General features: G+C 46.0%; 6 protein-coding genes across 11 annotated transcripts in view; 3 read left to right on the forward strand and 3 right to left on the reverse strand.

Annotated features, from left to right (window-relative positions):
* Positions 1-1,707: 1,707 nt before the first annotated feature.
* On the reverse strand, positions 1,708-13,165 carry LOC117136181. The gene is made up of 8 exons (XM_033296925.1): positions 12,518-13,165; positions 10,599-10,869; positions 5,122-5,367; positions 2,987-4,931; positions 2,827-2,925; positions 2,515-2,764; positions 2,368-2,456; positions 1,708-2,310 (listed from the first exon to the last, which is right to left on the reverse strand). The coding sequence occupies exons 2-8, from the start codon at positions 10,762-10,764 to the stop codon at positions 2,097-2,099; spliced, it is 3,009 nt and encodes a 1,002-aa protein (XP_033152816.1). The 5' UTR covers positions 10,765-10,869; positions 12,518-13,165; the 3' UTR covers positions 1,708-2,096.
* A 260-nt stretch (positions 13,166-13,425) lies between these two features.
* Positions 13,426-14,633, forward strand: LOC117136910 (sericin-1). The gene has a single exon (XM_033298032.1). The coding sequence runs from the start codon at positions 13,940-13,942 to the stop codon at positions 14,555-14,557; it is 618 nt and encodes a 205-aa protein (XP_033153923.1). The 5' UTR covers positions 13,426-13,939; the 3' UTR covers positions 14,558-14,633.
* A 1,116-nt stretch (positions 14,634-15,749) lies between these two features.
* Positions 15,750-16,238, reverse strand: LOC117138624 (cell wall integrity and stress response component 1-like). Its single transcript, XM_033300835.1, has one exon. The coding sequence runs from the start codon at positions 16,236-16,238 to the stop codon at positions 15,750-15,752; it is 489 nt and encodes a 162-aa protein (XP_033156726.1).
* A 2,090-nt stretch (positions 16,239-18,328) lies between these two features.
* LOC117137260 (vegetative cell wall protein gp1) lies at positions 18,329-18,881 on the forward strand. Its single transcript, XM_033298622.1, has one exon. The coding sequence runs from the start codon at positions 18,345-18,347 to the stop codon at positions 18,828-18,830; it is 486 nt and encodes a 161-aa protein (XP_033154513.1). The 5' UTR covers positions 18,329-18,344; the 3' UTR covers positions 18,831-18,881.
* A 255-nt stretch (positions 18,882-19,136) lies between these two features.
* On the forward strand, positions 19,137-19,777 carry LOC117135876 (transmembrane protein 14 homolog). Its single transcript, XM_033296420.1, has 2 exons — positions 19,137-19,276; positions 19,335-19,777. Exons 1-2 carry the CDS (start codon positions 19,201-19,203, stop codon positions 19,595-19,597), a joined length of 339 nt encoding a protein of 112 aa, XP_033152311.1. The 5' UTR covers positions 19,137-19,200; the 3' UTR covers positions 19,598-19,777.
* Positions 19,778-19,896: 119 nt separating this feature from the next.
* The window catches only part of LOC117135874 (venom metalloproteinase 3), a 44,411-nt gene continuing 40,802 nt past the window's right edge, over positions 19,897-23,505 (reverse strand). For 2 of the 6 annotated variants that reach the window (XM_033296412.1, XM_033296414.1), the window contains exons 14-15: positions 21,769-23,422; positions 19,897-20,700 (exon numbers count right to left, since the gene is read on the reverse strand). In XM_033296412.1, the coding sequence (XP_033152303.1) occupies positions 22,045-23,422 (1,378 nt within the window). In that variant the 3' untranslated portion in view covers positions 19,897-20,700; positions 21,769-22,044. The remainder of the gene's footprint in view (positions 20,701-21,768; positions 23,423-23,505) is intronic. The other 4 variants (XM_033296415.1, XM_033296416.1, XM_033296417.1 and 1 more) reach the window with 3 other exon arrangements.

Genomic DNA, 23,505 nt, shown 5'->3' on the forward strand with positions numbered 1-23,505 from the left:
AACTAGATACACTGTAAGCCGAGCTAGGAATTTAATCGGCAATATACGAATTTAAAATACACTTGCTACAGGGTATGGCATCTCTAAACGCTTAATTGGTCCTTGTTTGCTAACTTCCATTTCCAAGTTGAAACCTTTGTTAAGCGGAGGTGCGCACATCTTACAGATGAATAAATCGATTGTACCTTTTGCATTCGTGTAGATACATTTGACACTTTTGTCGAGATGCAGGTTTCGCGTGAAATGCAAACGAAATACTTAAGTCACAATGTTTAATCTTAAGGTCGTCCCACCTGAAGGAGGTTTTCAATACCACGCTTTGATGGGTTATACACAAGATTTTGATGGGTCAATAGTGTTTACAAACCATCTGTAGTATTAAAACGATTTCGATTAGGTATATATTTGTGCAATATTTATTGGTAATTGAAGTAAAATTAGCATGTAAACTGAAAATGCCGAGTTAATGGTTTCTGCAAGTAGGCACGGCTTAGTGCTTTGTAAGACCTCCAATTGTTTTCAGGCCCGTCAAGCGAGTTAGATACCACTGTACATAAAACTAGCGAGCTGTGGCAATTCAAAGATGTGATTTTACCGAATATATATACACGCACATGTATTCCTTTGCAAATAACTAATACATAGACAAGTATATATATTTGGCCTAGATATAATACCTATAATTTCCCATCCCCTCACACAGACTAGACTAAATTAATCGCTCCACATGTTCTTGCATCTAAATGGAACGGCGAGTGCAACTTGTAGGTGAAACTATTTAAGTCATAAGTGCATATTATAATTAAGACACAAGAGCTCAAAAAAGGCTGTTTAAAGTGAGTAAATATGAACGAATTTAACGTTTTTGAAGATGGCAATGCAATTGCTGTATAAACTAATAACTAGGCATGTTTTAGTGTTGAGTGTTTTTTCTCAAATCATAAGTACATCTTTTCGAGCAGTGGCTCTTTCTAGAATTAAGTGAATCTATTAATCCAGCTTAAATTGGGTGTTCAACAATCCAAGTATGTGTACATTTGACTTTAAATCAAACAATTTCCCGTTGGAAATTATTTTATCCGTCTATTTTTGATGTCCAGTCTAATATTGAATGAAATATGATCGCATAAATACAATACATACTATAAGAAACCACAAGAGAGCACCATTTCATAATTTCAAACGAAAGACAAATAAGTGTAATATTTCTTCTCAGATAAAACACACTATTTACTAACTATCTATACTACTATTTAAAAACGCTTGTTCTATGTGATAGATCAGCCCAACTGCGATACCCAAAATTTTGTGACTGCTCTTTGGAGATCTTCATCTTGTATTACTCATAAGCGCACAGAATTATAAGTGTTTTTATCTTCTTGGTGTTTGGTGTCTAATAAAGAAAAGCGAAAAGAAAGCGGAAGTCCTCTGTAATGTTGGTATATACATGTTTATTCAATTAGATATATAATTTATAATCGTACCATTTCAGTATTCTTTTCATTACAATTAGTTCTCCTCATTTACTTAGATTGACTACACAATTGGATATTAATTAAGAAGATTGTTTGGTTAAACTTAAATTGAGTTGAATAATCGATTCGGTTTATAAAATATTATGGTTAAAATACAATAAGTTCTCTTCCGATATGGCGACAAAGATATTAGGAAACCTCTAGAAAACTGCATTTAATAATTTCTTTACGATTTAATACACATTGGTCCAACGCAGATTTATTTTAGTTCTGTTTGGCGCTGCTCATCGAATTCCACTCAGAATCTCAGGTCCGTAGGCATTTTCTGAGAAGAGGGATTCGGTAAGATTGCATTGCCAAGATTTGTCGATTGTTATATAAAAGGATTGTGGGGCCGGGGCGGGTAGTTAACAATTGCTACATCATATATTATTGTTATTGCAATGTTCAACATCTAGGCACAAAATATATTGCTTCTCAATTGGGTATGAAAGTTATTGCAAAGTCGTTAAGCGTCGGGGGACTTAAGGCCAAGCCCCTCAACTGTAAAACAAAATAATAATACGTAGTTCGTCTGCGCTTTGTTTGTTAGGAATCATCATAGTTCGAAGGTCGAAATGTTTATGTGGGAGACACACGCTTCGCGGGCGAGTTGCTCAGCAGGGCCGCCTCCTTGGCCCGCTCGTGCTCGTCCTGGAAGAAGATCTTGGTGATAACCACGTCGCCGGTGCTCAGGGTCTGCGATTCGGAGTCCACGAGCTTCACCACGCGCTTGTCAGTCGTTCGCAGAATGGGCGTCACACTCCGCTCGCCCTGGCAATTGCAGTTCTTTATGCTGAAAGCATTAGATTTAATGAGTTATTATATATAGACATCAATATTCAGCACTAACTTTTTGGATTTCTCGCGTATAATCTGCAGATTCTCGGTGGTCGCAATGCTCGAACCCAATTGCTCTTGCATAGAATTAGAAGCTATAATCTGCAGGAATAAAAAGCATTAAAGGAGGTGTAACCAACTATTCAGTTCCATTACTAACTTGTTCACATGGCAGCGAGGTGGCAGTCGTCAAAATGGCCTCCAGCTTGTCAATACGGGCTATGCGATCCATTGACTTGTTCTGGAGAATCTCTTCCAGCATTTGCATGGATTCAGTGAGGCTAGGTGGCTCTGAACTGAAGCGTGGCGAAAATGTGCCCGAAAGCGAGTTGTCCGAGGGCACCGAATCCAAACTGGGAAAGGCGTCGTTCTCGTTCGGCTCTGGTTCATCCTCTGAGTCACTTTGATCTCTGGAAGCACAAAGAGAGTTGTCAGTTGGATAGCTATTTGATTTGAAATCGATTGAACCCACTTGCTGGGATTGCCGGCGGACTCCATCTTCTCCAGCTTCTTCGCCACCTTGTAGTAGCCCTTGAGGCGCTCTTTCTCATCCTCTGTCAGATCCATATAGCTGTAAGTTATGAAGAAGTTCGGTTAACATGAGTCATATTGACACATAGATCACTACTTACCGCAGCAAGCGTATCTCGCGATTGGAGAGCACAATGCTCTTGCTGGTCTGGGCCAGCTTCTGTTTGAGATCGGACACCTCGGTGCTGACCTTGCGCTGCTTCTTGCGTATCTTGACCTCGTTGGGTTTGATCTGCATGAGTATTTGCTCGGTGCACAGCTCTGAGAAGAGAGCCCGATTCTCTGGCTTGATCTGCCGCGCCAAGTTGCCGAATAACTGATCGTGGATGAGCACCAGGACATCGCCCGCTGCGTACAGCATCATTTCGCGTGTGAGGGGTCGCTTGGCCCAGAACTTCTGGTCCCTGCGATAGATCTGCTTCAACTGATCCTTGATCGGGTTGCAGGGGGCGTTGTACTGCTCGCACAGCGAGTTCAGCGATATGTACTTGGCCTTGTAGACCTGCTTGCCGCTCTCCTGGTACTGCAAGATGGCATGTGCCGCCTGGGTGTCGAACACATTCCGCAGCAGGATGCCGAATTGCAGATATAGGTTGGCAGCGTCGTTGCGGCAGTCGTGTATCACCTTGATCACCTGGTCGTGCTCCAGCACGGTCTTCAGTCCGCCATCGGTGACCATCGCCGGGCAGGACTGCACGTCGAACAAGAAGGCTTCGCCCCGCGTTGTGCCAATCTCAATCAGGGTGATCTCGCCTTTCAGGCCCAGGTTGATGCCCTCGCAGTCCAGGGAGACCACAATGCTCTCGTTCTTGGCCGCGTACTTGAGTATGATGTCGGTCACAAACACCGACTGCTTGACATTCGCTATCACCGTGGTGTTCTGCAGCACCTTTATCTTCCAGGTGTCACCGACGAAGTAACTATGACTAGGTGAGTGGTTGGCATTGTTCGGATTTGCATTCGAGTTGCTATTGGCGTTATTTGTAGCACTACCGGCATTTTGGTTCGAGCTCGAATTGGCAATGGAATGCACGGGACTGGCGTGCGGGGAAATGGGCCCGCCCTGCTGGTTTGCCAGCGATTGCTTGTCCTTTTCAAGGTTTTCGGCCAGAGTCCGTATAACCAGGGTGTTGATGCGTTGCTTCAGCGTTTGGTTAACACTATTCAAGCGCTGCTCCGCCGGATTCTGTGTCGCCTGCTGAGGCTGCTGCTGCTGCGTCTGCACTTGCTGCGCCTGCTGGCTGGAGTTGTTAATGGGCCCGTAGCAGGTATTCGCACTGGGATAGTTGTTCTCGCACAGGTTCTCCAGCTTCAGCTCCGACATGGGCACGTAGCTGTCGAAGCCAGAGCTGGGCTCCGACTTGGGCTGCCCGAACCCCTGGCTCTGTCCACCCATCACATTCGAAACGGGCGCATTCAGCTTGAAATTCGGGCACGCAATGCTGTTGTTGTTGTTGTTATTGTTGCTGCCGTTGCTCCCATTGTTGTTGTTCGTGTGACCATTACTCCGCAGTGCCGGCGGCTGCAGTCTCTGCTGCACAGAGCTGACACCTCCACCGCCTCCACCTCCAGGTGTTGGTTCCTGCTTGCGAATGCTGGCACTGTTGTTATTGTTCAGCGCGTTGAATTGCTCCCGGGTTTGAGCCTGTGCCTGCTGGATGTGCGTGTCGCTGAGCTTGGGCTTCTGCAGCAGGGTGACTAGATTGGCCTGTATGTGGAAGCAGTCGGAGAAGAGCTTGAGGAAGGAGCTCAGGTCGCCCGGCGTCTTGAACATGCGCAGCCACTGGTCCTGCGGGAAGTTGGTGGTCAGCAGGTGGAACAACTGGTCCACCAGCAACGGTCCCTTGACCTCGATGCACTGCGCAAAGAAGTCCAGCATCTGCTGCGTGCCTCGAGTATCGATGTTCGACTGCGGCAGGTGGAGGCGATCCCGCGCCGGCAGATCCGTCATGTTCTCGCAGCCCACCAGCATCACGTAGTCGTCCGTCACCTTGAAGGTGTCCGTGTGCTTCATCAGGAAGTCGGTGAACTCCTTGATGTGCTGGCCTGCGTGGAAAATGATGAGGGGTTAAGGCAGTTGCATAAGTAATCATAGGCTGCCACTTTAAATGCTAATAAAGGCTTTGCTTTTGTTCATAATAATCGATTTAATGCCCGTCGGTTCCCATTTACTCCATTAGTTTTGAGTGGCAGCCGTGATTGTGAACACCTCCGTCCGTTTTCATTTCAAACTCACCCGATATGTGACGCACTTGGGGCGACGCCTGCGACCGGTGGCCCAGGAGACTGCGAACGGGCACCTCGGCAGCCGCTCCGTACTGCAGCATCTTGTTCTTGAAGTAGTCTTTAGCCTCTTGGATGTAGTCCCGCTTGCCCCCGCAGCCGCCATCGTCCGCGTTGTGGTGCTGATAGGCGTTCACCTGGACGTAGTCGCCGTCCACCAGAAATATGGCCGGGTACTGGGCAAGGAACTTCTTCAGACCTGTCAATCGCCGGAGCAAAGATGTCAATTACAATTATGTGGCCATTAGAGGGTGCCCCCACTGCTGCCAGTGAGTGGCTAATGCAGTAAAAGTGTTGCAGCTACGCCAGCGTAATTAATTTACTTTCAATCTGTCAACTCGCAAAGTGCGCCAAGATTACTTAAGAACCTCATTGTAGCATAGTTGGTTAATTCCCGGGAACAACTAGATAGTTTCAACTCCCGACTTCAACAACTGGATTGTGAAAACTTTTCTACGATTCGTGCTCATTGTATCAGTGGGAAGCATGTGCCTGGATTCCCATAATTAACAACATTGTTTAATCGCATAACCATCAAATGACGGGCGCACATCCATCCGCATGTGTCACATGTACATATGGAGATGTCTACGTATGAATAAACATGAGTGTTTTGTGCTGCCAGCTTCTATGTTGTTGATTTGGTTTGTAAAGTTGGCTAAAGTTTCTGGATTCAAAGTTAGTTTACAATTGCATGAATGAGGCAAACTCTGCCGGAGATTTGACTTTGTGCATGTTGCACTGGGAGAATAAATATGTTCATTTCAACTATAAATTATTATATTATTATTCCTTTAGTATTCAAATGCAGCTCCCACACCACATAGTTGTTCTCAGTGTAGTGCCAACCGAATGAAAAGTGAATGCACCCAGGCCGTGGAAACGACTGACTGAGCTAGCGAACCATTTATTTGATAAATCAGGTCATACTCGTAGTTGCCGCCGCGGCTTCCCAAAACGGGGCATCCATACCAGACCAGCCCAACCCACCACTTCCAGTACCACCTCCACCCCCACTTCCAGCTCATCATCCGCAATTGGTAGGAATGCGATGAGCATGTGTCCCATTGTGCCAGCAGCAGCACCCTGCCTCCCCCCGCCCACATAGCCATCTGTTGTGCTCGGCATTGTTTGGTTTTGGGTAATATGACGTGACAAGACAACGCGCAGCGATGGATGGATCAGAGGTTTTGTTGCGTGTCACTCGAATTTGGCTCCATGATGCCAGACATGAATTAATTCGATTGCATTGACATAACTCGGCTGTAAAGTCGCATAAGGAAGCGAGAGCACTGATTGATCCAGTCGGACTGGCATTTTGCTAGGTACACATGAGTGCTAAGCTGGATTGCCAACGGATTTGGTTAGTCAATCGCGGGGTAATCCCTGGGCAAACATCCCCATGCCCGGCTGCCAAATGAGCCACAAAACTGACAAATGGCTAGTAATTTCAACCGCCCAAAACACAGGAGAGCGGAAAAAAACCGTAAATCCTTTCGAGCGTAATTCAATTTTATGTTTACTTAGAGAAATTGAAATTTGTGGAACAAATCGAAGTTCATGGCATTTCAATATTAATATTTACCGAGGGCGACCGCCCAGCCCGAGAATATGTAATGTAATGTGCTCAAATATATAGACAACTAGGCCACTTGGCGGGCTAATATTTGAATATTTGAATATTTTGTGTTTGTATTTGTCTGCGGCTGTGTGCTTAGCCGCAATTCTTGGCAAGCAAACTGTTTTGGCAACACCCGCCAGCCAACCGCCACCCGCCGCCCGCCAAAGTGGATGTGGAGCAGGTGTTACGGATTTGGGGGTCTTTGGGGGCGGCACTGCCGCATTTTACGGCTCGACCCACTTGGACACATTTTTTTGCGGTGGCAATTTTCAAATGCACCGAGGACACTGGCCATAAATTTATGTATATTTATGCCTTGCCGCTTATTGAAGAAAACGTAAAACGAAAGACACGAAACGAAATGAAAGCATTTCCCCGGGATGTTGTGAATCGAAATGTAAGTGGAGAGCAGCCAGGTAAAGGGTTATGTCTGGCCGTAAACTCCGGATTTTATGACTCACTTGGGGGGCCATCTCCACATCCTCCGATGTAGAACGCTCCCAGGGTCGTGACTTCATTAGGAACTCATTAGTGCCGCCTCATCACAGCGTCCTGGCTGTCAAAACGGTTAGCGATCAATTAGAAACAAATGGCAAAGAGTTGGCAAATAATGAGTGCCACACTCGCTTTCGCCTTAAACAAAATGTTTCGCCCTTTGCGATTAATGTCAAAAATCAATGCGAGTTCCATTTGCTTTTGGGAAAGAAGGAAAGTCAACTTAAGCATAAAGACCTTGGCTGCACACACGCAATGCCGGGAAATGTGGAGCTTCAACGGGGGTATTTCCTTGGTGGATTTCCGGGGGTTTCAGGGGTTAAGGGGTTTGAGGTGGTGGGAGCACCGGCTGGCAGGCATTTCCTCCGCTCGACATAAAATCGTTAAATTTACGACAATGTCAGAAATTCAAAAGCGTGGCGAAAACGCAAAAGGTTCGAGCGAATTTCAGACAGCACTCTATCTTGATTTTCTACTTTTCGCATAGCGGAATAAACACCAACTCAGCCATTAGTTACAAAATTGATTTCTGTGTAGCTTAAGTATTTATTTCATTTGCTTTGACAACTTTTGCCTGTCCGTGTGTCTTGTTTGCTTTGGCAATCGATTACGCAAAACGAAAAAAAATAATCACACACAGAGAAAAACAGTTGCGAACCTTCGCAAAAGGCTTGGCCTGTTTTGGTGCGAATGCCTTTTCTATTTTTCCCAGCTGCTTGTGTGTGCAATTATTCAAAGCCGCTGGCAAGTCAAAATGGCAAAACGATAAACTGGGCTAAATGGTCGTGTTTACTTCTGGCAGGCCGTTAAATTAGCAGCGAAATTTAAGCTCACCATTAACGAGTTTCAGTTCAGCTTAGCAAACTCTCCAAACTGTTTGTCTAACCCAATAAACGCAGTTCGAGTTTCTCCCCCCGCCAGGCTAGAAAATTGCTTTCAACGTTAATTTCCCGGAGATGCTTTCCCACCAGAGAACCCTCATCAATCGCTGGGGAATATGCATGGTGGCACACACACACCTCCATTTATTATTGAAGCAACAAATGGATGTGGTCTCCAGTCCCCAGAATATCATGCAATTTTATTGAGATTTCAATTGAACATTTTTGTCACGTAATCGACACTTTTCTATTACAAAGTTTCCGCCACCCCCCACTCCCCCAATCCGTTCCTGGCCAAAACCACATAATGGCTGACTTGGATGGCTGTCTATTGTGGGCGGAGTGCAAAATGCTGCCCATCGGCCTTAACGGCTCACAAGTTGGGCAAACAACACGTTGACAAAATTGAAGAGGCATTAGATATGTTTGTGGGATTTTAGGTCAGTCCCCCGGGTGGCCTGAAAACCGGGATTAGTGGCCGAAATGGGTCGAAATGCCATTGGCCAAGGAACTGCTTATCGCTGGCTCGATGGTTCCTCACTTGGAACATCCCATTTCGGGAATGCGCAACTAACTCTTCTCTATTTATAGGCCAGACCTTGACATTTCCCATTCCATTAATTCATTTTCCCAGTCTGTTCTTCTAATCCAGCTGCGATTTGCGTGCTAGCCGCGTATTTCCCTGAACTTTCCCCAACTTGTCTATTGCGTTCTGGGCCAAAAGTAAAGCCGGCGCTTTAAGTCACAGACTAAACTATTGTATTTCGGCGAAAATGTTGCTCACCCGAGGTAAACACCATTTGTCTTGGCGGCAGAGTCACGCACATGGGTAAAAAATCAACAAATGTGATAAACATTTTGTTAAATGTTTGTTTTCTTGTTGCAATTAGCCAAGTCGAAGTCGAGGAGTGTGAAAAGCAAGAGCAGTATGTGCAATTATTGTCGTAAACACGATTATGGCCAAAAGTTGATATTCTCCAACAGCTCTTTGCTCATAACTTGGCCAAAAACGATCGCCCAGCGAAAGTAATGACCGTTTTGTGCAGCTTTTTACTTGCACTAAAGATCCCTATCACTTTCCTGCTGATTTTCAGAATTGAAAAATTTGACCATTTTTCGCATTTTTTGTAAGGGGTTACATCATCAAATTTTGCAAAAAATGGTCAAAATCAAACATTTCAAGCTGGGAATACCACTCGATAGGGAATTTCACTACGAGTTCAGGAAGGTATGACATTCCCCATTTGGTCAACTACTTTTTATTTTTTGACTCTTTTTCTGCAAAAAAAGGTCATATAATTATACAGTACATCCTTATTGTTATTATAATTAGCAGTGTCATAAGACCATTACCACATAAACTCAAGTTCATGATGATTCGGTGTAGTTTAATGATTTGCTATTAATCGCCAAGGTGCGGAGTAATGCGTACATATGCGTACCATTTCCTGTGGCTCTTTTTCAAACCCCCCCTCATCGTCTCACAAGTGAGAACATCAAACAAATGTGTTCACATATCTCCGCCTCGAGGGAAAGTGCATTGCACCTTCCCAACACCCAACTCCCAACTCTCAACTAAGTGGTAGCTATTTATAAAAACCGAAAGTTGTTTGTTGCCTCTATTTTTAGTCGCTCGCGTTAGTTAACCATGCATTTTGATAAACAGCATGGCCCGAGTTTTCCATGTGCCGACTTGTCAATGGAAGTACTACACGTGTGCATACGTCGAGAATCTTTGCCTGTTTTTCGTAGACCAGTTGTAAACCAACACCCATACCCATATCCATATCCATACCACTTGTGGAAAACACAAGGGTGGAGCATTATCGATTGCAGCTTGGCGGCTGCAATGAAAGGCGATAAACCCTTGGCATGTTTTTGTGGTTTTTGGCATTGAGATCAGCCGGGAGATGGAAAATGAGGCGGCCTGACTGACTGACTCGCCTGCGGCAACTGGCAATCGGCAAACGGCAAACTGCAATTGGAAATGGAAACGGCAATGACATGTGCACTTGGACGCCGACCACTCGAAGGCAACATGAACAACACAATCATCGACTGTGACTGTGACGAACAACGCAAACCCGCAGGTGCACAAATATGTACTGTGTATGTATGTCCCGCAGCCGAACAAGAGTGTCCACCGTCCAGTGTCCAATGTCCACTGTCCACTGCCGCTTTCCACCGCACACGTTTCCAATTTCCCAGGCTCGGCTGGCGACATTTCAAATGAGAGCTTGAATTGAATGCCACGGCATTTTCAGCGCACTTTCCTTGGCTCTATTCGATCCAGTTTTCTGATTAAAGAGAGCTGTTTTCATTTCAATCAATAAAGCAGGCCTCTTGCTTGTATTTCAGTTGCATCTTGGCTATATGGATTTGCTAGTTGCCAAGCGTAGGTACTAAGTGCTGGCTTAGTTAGTGCGAACTTACCCGACTGGCTGCCACCGGCGATTTGGCGCATCTCCTTGGTGAACTCCTTGTTGCCGAACTGGCAGGACAGGTCGTGGACGGTGCGGGGCTCGCCCTTGTCCAGCAGCCGCTCCAGGAAGAAGAGCAGCGTCATGTTGCGTGCCATCTCGTACTCCATGGACTCCATTGCTGGGCCTGCTGTGTTCGTTATCCGCTATCTGATATCTGCTAGCTGCTATCCGCTATCTGCTCAATTATTAATCCGCCCGAGTACGTCACGTTGGCTGCTTATCTGTGGGTAGAAGGGGGAGGGAGAGGAGAGCGTGAGTGAGGTGAAATGGCCAACACTTATGCAATGCGCCAAGAAAGCCGGCCAAAAGCAAAAGACAGGGCAAAAACTAGCCAAACCGCAGGCACATATTAGATGACACTGAGAGAAACAAGGTGAATTCAACTTTCATCTCGGGTTTGCGCTACTCAAAATCTTTAGGCATGCTGTCCACTTTTACTCTACTCTACGATGGTCATAAGAAGTTCATAATCAACATGAATTTTTTTCTTTCTGTGCAGCTTCGTTTCGTTATTTATTTAATACATTTGCACTTTGCCACTGCCGCTCTCTCTTTCCTGCTCGCTATGTGCGTCTCACTCGCTATCTCGACACTTGTCCCATGCCATTGCATTGTTTCTGTGGCTCGCCTTGCACTAGTTGAAAATATTCGAGGCAACGGCGGGCAGTTGCAGAGCCATAAACTTTGTTTTGCTTCGTGAATAATTGAGGAGCACAGACTCAAGCGAGTGGAACACGTACGAAGGAGTTGCTTCCGTTCCTAGGAGCTGCGACTTCCGTATCCTTGCGGCATGTCCTTGCGCGCCGCTCGAAAGTTTGAAATCAACTGGCAGTTTCCTGCTTCCTGCGCCCACAACATAAACACCGGCGAATTCAGCCAGCTGACTGTGCGGCGAAAGAAGGAGTCCACGTCATGGCGAATTGGCATCAGTGTTGCCAGCTGAGAATTTCGAAACCGCCAAATTCGGTGACCGAAAACAGTGAAAATTCGCTAAGCCACAATCACTACTTAGAATCGAAAGGTAAATAACGACACTGTATCTGCTCTATATATATATAAAGATTCATGACCAATTTCAGCTTGACAAGAGCTAATCTAAAGAAATCGCCAGAGGATTTTCAATCTAGCGATGTTAGACTGTATGGGAACGCGCCAATTGGAATTTGCATGGGATTAGTGCAAATAAGACTCTGAGCACAATGGGATTTGGTTGGATTTTTCGAATGGAATTCGGTGGGAATCAAAAGTTGGCGATCAAAAGTTGGCACCTCGACGGGACTAGGGCTATATATATCACGTTTTAATTTGTTTGTTGCTGCCTCTGCTTTTTGCCGCCGATTGGCATGTGAAAAGTGCCAGCGCTGCAGAACAGGTGATTGACACAGAAAGAAAGGTACAAATGTGCAGCGGAAATGGAAAATGAAAAGCGCCAGCTCCCAGGAGTGCATATTACTATTTTTCGCCAGGCCGAACAGAACTTGCCACTCATTATTGTTATCCAACAGGAGGGCTGCCCAAGCCAATAAGAAGTGCAGGTGTAGTTGTGTTCGTGCTTTCCAATTGATAAGCAGAAACCGTTGACAACAAATATGTATTGAGAACGGCAACAACAAAGCACACACATTCCAATCAGCCAATACTATGTGCGTGTGTGTGTGTATGTGCTGTACAGGTATTCGTGCGATTGTATGGGTGGCAAAACAAGAAACTCCAGCCACACCGATAAAAAGAAGAGTCTTATTAGAAGCGAACGAGTGGGCAAGTGCGCGATGCGATGACTAAAGAAAGGTAAAAACAATAAAGGAGACGCGAATAATATCTGGCAGAGAAAACGAGCAAAATATGCAAAAGAAGAGCAGCTGTAATTACCTGTCGGTTAATCACTTGTTTGTCTCTTTCCCTTCTGTTTGTTTAAGTGCACTTGTGATCTGATCTATATTTAAACCGATTGACACACACGCGATACAGATCCTCGCGTTTGGGATTTCTCAACAGATCTGCGTTCAGATCTTAGTTTCAGCTTTTCTTGTCACTGGCGATTTCCAATTGGGCTTCAATTAATTAACATTTTTCGGCGCAATTAACCCATACACTTGCAGAAAAACTGCGACGAAAGCAGTTAGTTATTTTCGTAGCTGTGTTGCTGCTATTGTATTGTTGTTGTATCACTCACACACTCATGCACACACATATGCGCGCTGGTCAGGTAGGTTACGTATGTGTGTGTGTTTGTTAGGCACTTTGAACTGAACGCTGGTAAAAATTGTAAAAACCACTTGTTGCACCGTTTTAAAGGCACTCGTCCAATTGGAGAGTGGTGCACGTGAATTTGCGACTTCGGCCGGTTGGCGGGCAACTGAAACGCACTCGCTGGCAGGTAAAAAACGGACAATTGGCACGATTTTCTGAGCGGAGCGATGCGATATGATGATGACAGCGCCAACGCGAACACACGAACACAAGCGCAGCGAAAAACACCAACGAATCGAATTTGGATGGCGGGCGGCGAAGCGAAGGCGGTGGCTGGTGTGGCCAGTGCGCGGCCGAGGCGGGAATACCACTGAGCGGCTTCGTTGGTATTTTACGAAGGGGGTGGCAACGTTTCGCGATGCGACCGTTACGCAGTGTGACCATTTCGTTTCGCTTCGATTCGAAATTGCTTTGAGAAAATATTTTGAAAAATTGTATAGATTTCTCAAAACTGTATATGGTAGCTAAATAATTATTAATACAGCTACATTCATTAAATAGTTGTGCATAATTTGCTGTGATTTGACTTTACCGCATAACTTTAAAAATGCGTACGGATATAAGAAATTTATGAGCCATGCGTATATGTATATGTTGTACGGATGGATCAGCTTTTTCCTAAAGCACAGTACGTGCTGTAGCCATAAGCCTTTCTCTTGAACCTTAGTAAAACTCTAAGTCCACTGCGTTCAAGGCGTTGCTATCTTATTTTCATACATCCTTCAAAATCTCTTTGAGCCAAACACGCATCTGTTTTGCGGTTATTTAAATAAGGCCGAGTGCTAAAGCACTGATAGAATGGCTGAATAGCTATTCAGTAGTACTGAAAACAATACCCGAGCTGCCTGTGTTTGCACACTTGCTTAGAATAAACTAGATCTAACAAATCCACAATTCACCCATTGTTGGCTTGTTCAAACAAATTTATTTTCGATAGTCATCTGCAAAATTGTCTCAAGAATATCCTACTGAGCCACGTGCGGCATATGACGATTCGGAGCAAACACACAGTCTGAAAATGGACCAAAAGAATTGTGAGTGATGGGTATAAATACCCTAATTAAAAGCAGGGAAAGTACAGTACTTGAGTACAGTGTTCAACGGACGGAGCTAAAGATGCGATTCCAATTCGTCCTGGCCTTTGGTCTTATCGCCCTTGTGGCGACCGCTTATGCTGTCACTGACACGACAGGCACCGGCAGCACGGGCACCGATACTACGGGCACCGGGAGCACGGGCACCGATACTACCGGCACAGGGAGCACGGGCACAGGCAGCACCGGGAGCACTGGAACCGGGAGCACGGGCACCGGGAGCACGGGCACTGGTAGCACCGGAAGCACGGGCACTACCGGGAGCACGGGCACTGGCAGCACCGGAAGTACGGGATCAACCACCTCTGGCAGCCCCAGCACCTCAACTGGCTCATCCTCGACCAATCCGTCTCCTTCCACAACCTCGCCCTCCACAGCGCCCACCACGGCCACCTCCCCGAGCGACTCCTCATCCTCCGGCTCCAGCAGTAACTCCTCGTCGTCCAAGCGGAACCGCAGGGAGAGGCGTCGTCGCCAACAGCGTCGTCTGAGACGCCAGGAGAGACGCCAGGAGAGACGCCGTGAGAGGAGGCAGCGCAAGCGCCAGCAGAACCGTCGGGGCTGAAATGGGAAGCCCCAACTCACATGACATTGTAACTCAAGGCAAATAAAATGTTTATATGAAAACCCAATGGTCCCCAGATATGTGTGTGAATGCATTTTTGTGTAGCATACCTTTAGACACCATTAGAGAAATGTTTTCAGTTCTCAACAGAATCACAGCATCTACCAGAAAGCTTTCTCAGATCTTCAAACCCATTTGGTGCTATATGAACTAGTGCCTCGACTTCATACAATCTTAGTAACGAATTCGCAACGTTCACAAAGAACGCCCGGAAAGTATGCAGAACCTTGTTTTGAAATAAACTCACGAGGCTTTAAAACTAAAGATAATTAATTCCAGTGTTTTCGATTCACTGCAAAATATTAGAAGCGAACACGAGATAGCTTTCGTTACAATCTGAAAGATATTTTTTGGGAACACCGTAGTTTCAGAATCATACAAAATATATCAACAGATCACTTTATTTCGCGGAAGTCCTTGAGAGCCTCAAAGTCCTTGGACCCAATCCGACGCTTCCTGGTCATCTCATGGCCGCTGCTGGATCCACTGCCTCTAGGCGAAGTGGGCGTGGATCAGCCAGCTGGGTTGACGTACCTGAAGGCGATGCTCCGGCTAGGAAACCAGGGCCAAAAGACAAAGCTCCAATTCGTTACTAATTAAACAAAACGGCTTTTTTGGATTGGCTGGCTCAATGTATTGTTGTATGCAAACACAGCACATTGTTTATTAAATAGATGAATATGTATTGTTAAGCCTTTCGAACAAAAAGCCACATTTAAATAACCTCTAAGGTTAAATATAGATTTAGATGGCATATTGTACATAAAGAATGAATTCTCACTAAAAGAAAACCTAGAATAAACTCCTATTTGTCACTTTCATTTGCAAATTCCTAATCGATTAAGTTTTCATCTGGAATTATGTTTGGACCTAGTCCAGTTCCACTTGATCAACTAACTAGCTTGTAAAATGATTTACTTGGGATGCTTCATAAGAGTATATACTGTAGCCTCCTTCTTCTTTTCCAAGCCTTGAGTTTCTAACAATTCAATCTAAGTGATTTCACTTGTTTTTAAGGTGCCAAGTTACCAACTCCCCACCTGAATTGTGATAACTACGATTGTTGCTTTTCTGTATGCATTTATTTCTCAATTTTTACAATTTCATTGTTCGATAGGACTACACCGACGGTTTATCCCCTACGTTGGCGCCTTCTTTCAGCACGCCTCTGCTGGCGTCTTTCCTGCTGCCTCTCCCGGCGAATCTCCTGCCGCCTCTCCTGGCGCCTCTCCTGACGCCTCAGCCGACGGAGCCTGCGAAGCCTGCGCCTCAGCCTGTCCACCTCCTCGCTGTCGGAGCTCGAGGAGGAAGAGGACTCAGTGGTGTTGGACGTGGAGGGCGCCTTGGTTGTGGCAGTCGTCGAAGAGGTGGAGGAAGTGGGCGAAGTGGAAGAAGAACTGCTGGGAGTTGAGGACGAACTGCTGCTGGACGGAGTTGAGCTGGAGGACGAAGAGCTGGGCGTCGAACTTGAGCTGGAACTCGACGGAGTCGATGAACTGGACGAAGTGGGCGTTGTGGAAGAGGACGAGTCACTTGAGGTGGAGCCCGTGGTGGTGGTGCCACCATAGGCGGTCGCCACGAGGACAACCAGACCGAAGGCCACGACGAATTGGGATCTCATCTTAAGCTCTGTCTGTTGAACACTGTACTCAAGTACTGTACAGCCTCCGGATCTGAGTGGGCTATTTATACGGCGTATCTGGAGGGGCTTGGTCCAAAATCTCAATCCGTGCGTGGTCTACATCTTAGCATCTGGCACGTGGCCCAGTGTTTTACTGAAAACGTCTGGAAAGCTGGAAAGGTTGTTGTTGTTAAGTTAAACATTGAAGCAGTTGTTGATTTTTTGAAACAATCTACGGCACAGGCACTAAACAAATATACGTTTTGACTAAGAAGTGACTATGGAATCAAGTGACTATTAGGTAATGTGACTATTCTAATACAATAAAAACAATCAGTTTATATGCTAGGAAGGGAAGTTTTAGATCGTGTCCATTATGGCCAAGATTCTTTCAAGTTAACTTTGCTAAAATGAAAGATACAATACAACCATAGTCACTTCGTGTTCTATCATAAGGTTCTTATTATTTAGAGAGAGAACTAATCATCAATAAAAGAGGTGTATTGCTTTAGATCACTTAATATTTATAATATTAAATGTTCATTTTTTAAACATCCTCTAAGTTAAGCACTTTCTTCTTGTGTCGTATTGGCACATCCAATAAAAATACCACTGCGCAAATAGTAGCTCCATTGCTAGATTAGACAAATATAGGAACTTTCCACACCTTGTTCAACAAAACACTGCCGCAAATACCACATGTTAAGATCAAATTTAGACCACGCACGGATTGAGATTTTGGACCAATCCCCTCCAGATACGCCGTATAAATAGCCCACTCAGATCCGGAGGCTGTACAGTACTTGAGTACAGTGTTCAACAGACAGAGCTTAAGATGAGATCCCAATTCGTCGTGGCCTTCGGTCTGGTTGTCCTCGTGGCGACCGCCTATGGTGGCACCACCACCACGGGCTCCACCTCAAGTGACTCGTCCTCTTCCACAACGCCCACTTCGTCCAGTTCATCGACTCCGTCGAGTTCGACGCCCAGCTCTTCGTCCTCCAGCTCAACTCCGTCCAGCAGCAGCTCCACTCCGTCGAGTTCGTCCTCAACTCCCAGCAGTTCTTCTTCCACCTCGCCCACTTCCTCCACCTCTTCGACGACTGCCACAACCAAGGCGCCCTCCACGTCCAACACCACTGAGTCCTCTTCCTCCTCGAGCTCCGACAGCGAGGAGGTGGACAGGCTGAGGCGCAGGCTTCGCAGGCTCCGTCGGCTGAGGCGTCAGGAGAGGCGCCAGGAGAGGCGGCAGGAGATTCGCCGGGAGAGGCAGCAGGAGAGACGCCAGCAGAAGCGTGCTGAAAGAAGGCGCCAACGTAGGGGATAAACCGTCGGTGTAGTCCTATCGAACAATGGAATTGTAAAAATTGAGAAATAAATGCATACAGAAAAGCAACAATCGTAGTTATCACAATTCAGGTGGGGAGTTGGTAACTTGGCACCTTAAAAACAAGTGAAATCACTTAGATTGAATTGTTAGAAACTCAAGGCTTGGAAAAGAAGAAGGAGGCTACAGTATATACTCTTATGAAGCATCCCAAGTAAATCATTTTACAAGCTAGTTAGTTGATCAAGTGGAACTGGACTAGGTCCAAACATAATTCCAGATGAAAACTTAATCGATTAGGAATTGCAAATGAAAGTGACAAATAGGAGTTTGTTCTAGGTTTTCTTTTAGTCAGAATTCATTCTTTATGTACAATATGCCATCTTAATCTATATTTAAGCTTAGAGGTTATTTAAATAAGGCTTTCTGTTCGAAAGGCTTAACAATACCTATTCATCTATTTAATAAACAATGTGCTGTATTTGCACACATGCTAACAATACATTTAGCCAGCCAATCCAAAAAAGCCTTTTGTTTAATTACTAACGAATTAGAACTTTTCAGAGCCATCAACAGTTTCGCGCTTACAGAGAAGATTGTCTCGTCTTTTTATTGAGTTAAATCTATTTGTCTTGGCGAGAATGTAAGGCGTACTCTAAAACATTCAAAGCAAACACAGATTGGGCAATTAAAGCGAAGCAAGTGGATCATCCCTATAAATACTCGGATTTTAACCACCATCCACACAGTACTCCATTTAGTGACAAACTGAGCTGAAGATGCGTTCCCAATTCGTTATCGCCTTTGGGCTTTTGGCCCTAATTGCAACTGCCTACGCTAGTTCTACTCCTGCGGCAGGAGCACCAGCGGCAGGATCCCCGCCCTCGCCACCTGCAGCGGCAGGATCCCCGCCCTCGCCACCTGCAGCGGCTGGAACACCGCCCTCCCCATCCCCACCGGCTGGAACGTCGCCCTCCCCATCCCCAGCGGCTGGAACACCGCCCTCACCATCCCCAGCTGCTGGTACACCGCCCTCGCCAGCTACTCCCGATACGCCCGCTTCCCCGACTCCACCAGCTACGCCCACATCGCCCAGTGACAGTGGATCCAGCAGCAGCCAGGAGGAGATTAGGCTCAGGCGTCAGCTGCGCAGGCTGAGGCGCCAGCTCCGCCGCGAGAGGCGTGTCAACCAGAGGAACCAGAATGGAGGTGGTGGTCGGAGACGACCGCTTCGCCGTGTACACCGTCACCGTCGTCTAAACTAAAATTCACGAATATGTTGGCTACGAATTTGAAATAAAATTCCAGACAGAAATGCAGAAAATCTAAAAAAACATAAATGTGTTGAATGTCTCTTTAAATTAGGGGAACAATCGATTCACTTGTAATGCAAACATTATTAAACTTACTTATCTTTGCCCAACGAACTTTCTAAACATTGCAATGAATATTCTGATTCGGAAGTTCGTTGCACAAATGTAATTCAAAATGACCGCCAAATGGGGTTGCCAGATGGCTGAACTTCGTGCGCTGCGGAGCGGATCTTCTTTCCACTAAGGCAGGAAGGGTCATACTAACACCTCCACTTCTCACCAAAACAAAGGTTACCCCGAAATTTAATCAAAATAAGTCGAGATGCCGGTGGATTGGTTCGGATATGTGTACGCAGCCACAGTCGCCGCGGGAGGAATCATGGGATTCGCCAAGGCGGGTGAGTGACCAGCCCAATGACTGTGGTCATGCCGATTGTGCAACGCCCTGCATTCCAGGTTCCATTCCCTCGCTGGGTGCTGGTCTGGCCTTCGGAGCCCTGCTCGGCTATGGCGCCCACCTCAACTCCCAGGACACGCCTCGGCCCCTGCTCCAGCTGGGCACCTCCCTGTTCCTGGCCGGGCTGATGGGCGCTCGCTGGAACCGATCCGGAAAACTGATGCCCGCCGGAATGGTGTGCATGCTATCCGTGGCCGCCTTGGTCAAGAACCTGGCCACCTACAATCGCTACCTAATGCCCGCCGGCACAAAGGCCCCTTAGGCTGATTCCCGGCCACATGCTGGACTTGCCAGGAGATTCCCTACCTTCATTCTTCGTTCGTATTGAATAGGTTTTCTACTTTTCGGTGATTGGACCTTTGGTAATGCGCTGTGTCACTTTCTAAGATAGTGATTAGGAACTGTACTTGCTGCAAATATATTTTATCACCTATGCTTTTAACTTGTGGACTTCTTTGTACTCAATTATACCACAGGGTCATATTTCATAGCATACTTTCAGGCACTTTGGTATTCCAGTTCGCATAGAAGCACAGAAATCCACCATTTCGTACATTCAAATCTTTTTATGTATATTTATTGTTTAACTTAGCTTTTGTTTCTTTTGTGTGTGTGATAAATTTACAGTTTCATCTATTATACGATGTTCAGTTAACTACAACTAAAACTTAGCTATTACATTTTGTTGCTGCATGAAAAGAGCATTAGGCTAGGTAAACGTAGAGTGATGAATTTCTTTAGAATTTAGGCTTCTAACAAGTTTAATACAATAATGAAGTGAATAATTTGAGTTTTCTGCAGGCAAAGTGCGGCAAGGTAAGTATTATTATCGATTCTCCACCTTTCTAGCATTTTCCCAACAGGAAACGATAAATATTTGTTAAGTAGAGTGTACAAATTATATATGTTTATCACATTGGAAAGTGGGATTATTATTAAATTTCCTTTCGATTGATTTGTGGCTCAAAGAATAATTTAGGTTGTCTGCCGAAAGTGCGTGCGTGTGTAGATGAACTTTTTACAGAATTATATGTACTATTTTACAAAATTGTTTGCATTTTGCATTAAATTAGATTACATAATATATGCGTGTACTGAACATAACAACTTTGCTCGGCTGCTGCGTTGCACTCAGCAAACAGGCAATCATTTAAATTAGAATTAGCTGCGGCTAGTACTAACAACAAATCAATAGGGTTTCGTACAGAGTATAATAGTAATAAATTCTAGCTAAAAACACTTTAAGCTGCAAACACTTCTTCCAATTTCGATGGCAGTGACGTCTGCGTGCCAGTTCCAAACGTTCCCCCAATGCGGCTGCATTTTCACACTTTCACTAGAACGGAAACAGCTTCCAGTTAACCACTGCGGATGCCGGATGCGGAATGCGGGAACGGAACGGAAGCGGAGAAGAAAGAGAGAAAAACGCAGGAAATTAGTGATTGTGTTAGCATACAATTCTCGTGGGGCGTGCAAAAACAATGGGCTAATTTGGGAGGTTTCTTTCGTATGCAATAGATAAATAAATATATTTTTGCAGACGCCGGCCATTTTGAATTGTGTGGGTGGTTGTGTGGTATGTGCGTGTGTTCCATTCCATGCGTTTCCACTTGCCAAATTACTCTGTTTCACTCTTGCCATTTTGCTGTCTTAGTTTTAGTATGCAGAATGCGTTCTTGATTCCATGCCACTCTTGCAGATCAAATAGAATACTTAATTGCTACAGTTAAAGATGTTCTGATGTAGTTTCGATCGGTTTTGCCTTCAAACAGTGTGTATGCGTGTGTGGTGGTGTTTTTTATGTGTGGAGCGAGTGTTCGATGCAATTTTGGAAAAAAAATAGAGCGAGAACTAAACCGCGCAAATAAGGCAAGAATCAGCGATCGTCGAACTCGAAGTCGCTAGATATCGATAGATAGGTGGTATGAGAGATTTTTGCAAGCATGCTTTATGAGATCTGCGGAGGATGTGTGAATGCGAATGTCCTAACCGAGCTGTGAGCTCCGCGCTTCGGAGACAATGATTTCGTTTCGAATCGGGTGGTCTGAAATGATAGTCTAGGTTACGCTTGGGGTCATGCCAAAATAAGATAAGATTCAAGAACTACTTTTCGGAACGCTCCAAGGCGACTCCGTGCTACGGGATTAGATATGATCGATGCAATGCCAGATGCCAAATGCTTAAAGTACGAGGGTAATCCATATTACAGCTAAATGGACCGCCACGCATGAGTTTAGCACTTGCACTTCGATGCGTCGACCCTGACAACCAGGATTAAGTTTGAGTTTGATTAGAGGCCAGGCAGCGTGGTAGATAATAATACTGATACAACTATCGCGCATCCATGCTCTACGGTACTAGGTAGGCCAAAGCTTTAGACTACTAGGGGGAGTTAAGAACCCGACTTGAATGCTGGATTGGTTTTGGGCTTACCGCACGCAAGGATAACGAATCGGTAACGGGTTCGATTTCAGTTTCGGTTTCGGTATCAATCGGTTTGACAATGTGTGTGATGCGTGTTGCGTTGTATAGTGTGTGTGGTCTTGTTTTTGATGTTGGATGGGAAGCCTTCGGTTCTTTCGGATGTTCGGTTCGGTTTCTCAAGCAGCTTTGTGGATCGGATCTGTGATCTGGGATCAGTGTTTCTTTCTGGCTATCAGTAGGTAGAGTAGCTTATGCTAATGGGTATCAGAGTTGTCTGCCACATCCTCAGATCGTTTGCGTTTGCGTTTGCATGACTCGTGTGCGGCGTATGAGTTTTTGTGTCTTGATTTTGGGTTTCTTGGCGGTCTCCGTGGTGCTCGACGCACTGCCGCTGTTGTCCAACACCGCTGGCAGATTGTTTGTGGTGTCGCCAATGTAGTTTGTCGCATACTGCTGCTGCTGCTGCTGGGGCTGACTACTGCTGTTATTACTACTGCTACTACTAGGTTTGTATGCCTTAAGACTACTCCGCTGGGGCGTACGTTTCAGAAAGTGACTGCCATCCGCATGTTGCTGCACTTGCTGCTGCTGCTGTTGCTGCGGATGCTGCTGCTTGCTGCTTGTTGCGGAGCTGACGGACGACGACACGGAGGTGGCGGTGCTGCTGCTACTGCTGGCCGATCCAGCGTCATGCAAGGCTTGCAGTTTTTTAAAGTACGCGTCGAGAAATGATGATGTGGTTATCGGTTTGGCGGTGGTTGGTGTGGGTCTTGCTGATTTTGCCGATGTTGCTGGTGTTGCTGGTGTTGCTGATTTCTGCGCAGCACTTGTTGCTGCTGTGGGTGTTGTGGGGAACTTACGTTTTTGCCGCTCAATCGCTTCATTGCTCTGAATGCCGGCAGTCGCCTCGTTCTCTTCATCGGGCAGCCCATCCTGGAGTTGCTGCTGCGCCTGTTGCTGCTGCTGCTGCTGTCTCTGATTCTCGTCCTTGTTGCTCGGTGGCTGTTGCTTTGCCCCGTTGCTGTTGCTGCTGCTGCTGCTGCTGCTGCTGCTGGTTACACTATAATTTGTAAGGCGTTTTTGAACCAAGGGGATTTCGACTATCGACTGTTGTTGTTGTGACTGCTGTTGCTGTTGTTCTGGTTGAAATTTGGTGGCATGTTGTTGTGTCTGTAGCATGTGTAAGTAGTATTCGATTTGTTTGCGTAGTTCGTGTGTATAGATTTGGAAAAGGTTCGGTGTTTGTGTGGTTGTTGTTGTTGTTGGTCTGCGCGTCGATGCTGTTGCGGCTTCACCGCTGCTGCTGCTGCTGACGCTGCTGCTGATTCGCGTCGTGACCAGCACGCCATTGTCCTGCATCCACTGTCGCTCGGGAAGGTTGCGATGCAGATAGCCAAAGGACTTGGACTTGGGCTTGGCAGTGGTCGTGGTGCGCACAGTGGTTGTCGTCGTGCTTCTGGCGGTTGTGGTCGACTGCGCAGCAGCGACGCCAGCGGCAGAGCTCTGCTCGATCTTGTTGTCCTCCTGGTTGGCCTCCTGCTCCTCGCTGCTAGTGGTGCCCTCATCCTGATCCTCAACACTCTCAGTCTCGTCCTCTTGGGACTCGGTCTCCTCACTACTACTCTCAATATCCTCAGCTGAATCTTTCTTGTTGTCGATTTTACTAATGTTGTTGGTTTGGTTGTTGTATATTTGGGTGTTGGAATTGTTGTTGTACCGAATTGGTGTGTAGGGGTGTAAAAGTTT

Source organism: Drosophila mauritiana, chromosome 2R, assembly GCF_004382145.1.
Source record: "Drosophila mauritiana strain mau12 chromosome 2R, ASM438214v1, whole genome shotgun sequence".
Lineage (NCBI taxonomy): Eukaryota > Metazoa > Arthropoda > Insecta > Diptera > Drosophilidae > Drosophila > Drosophila mauritiana.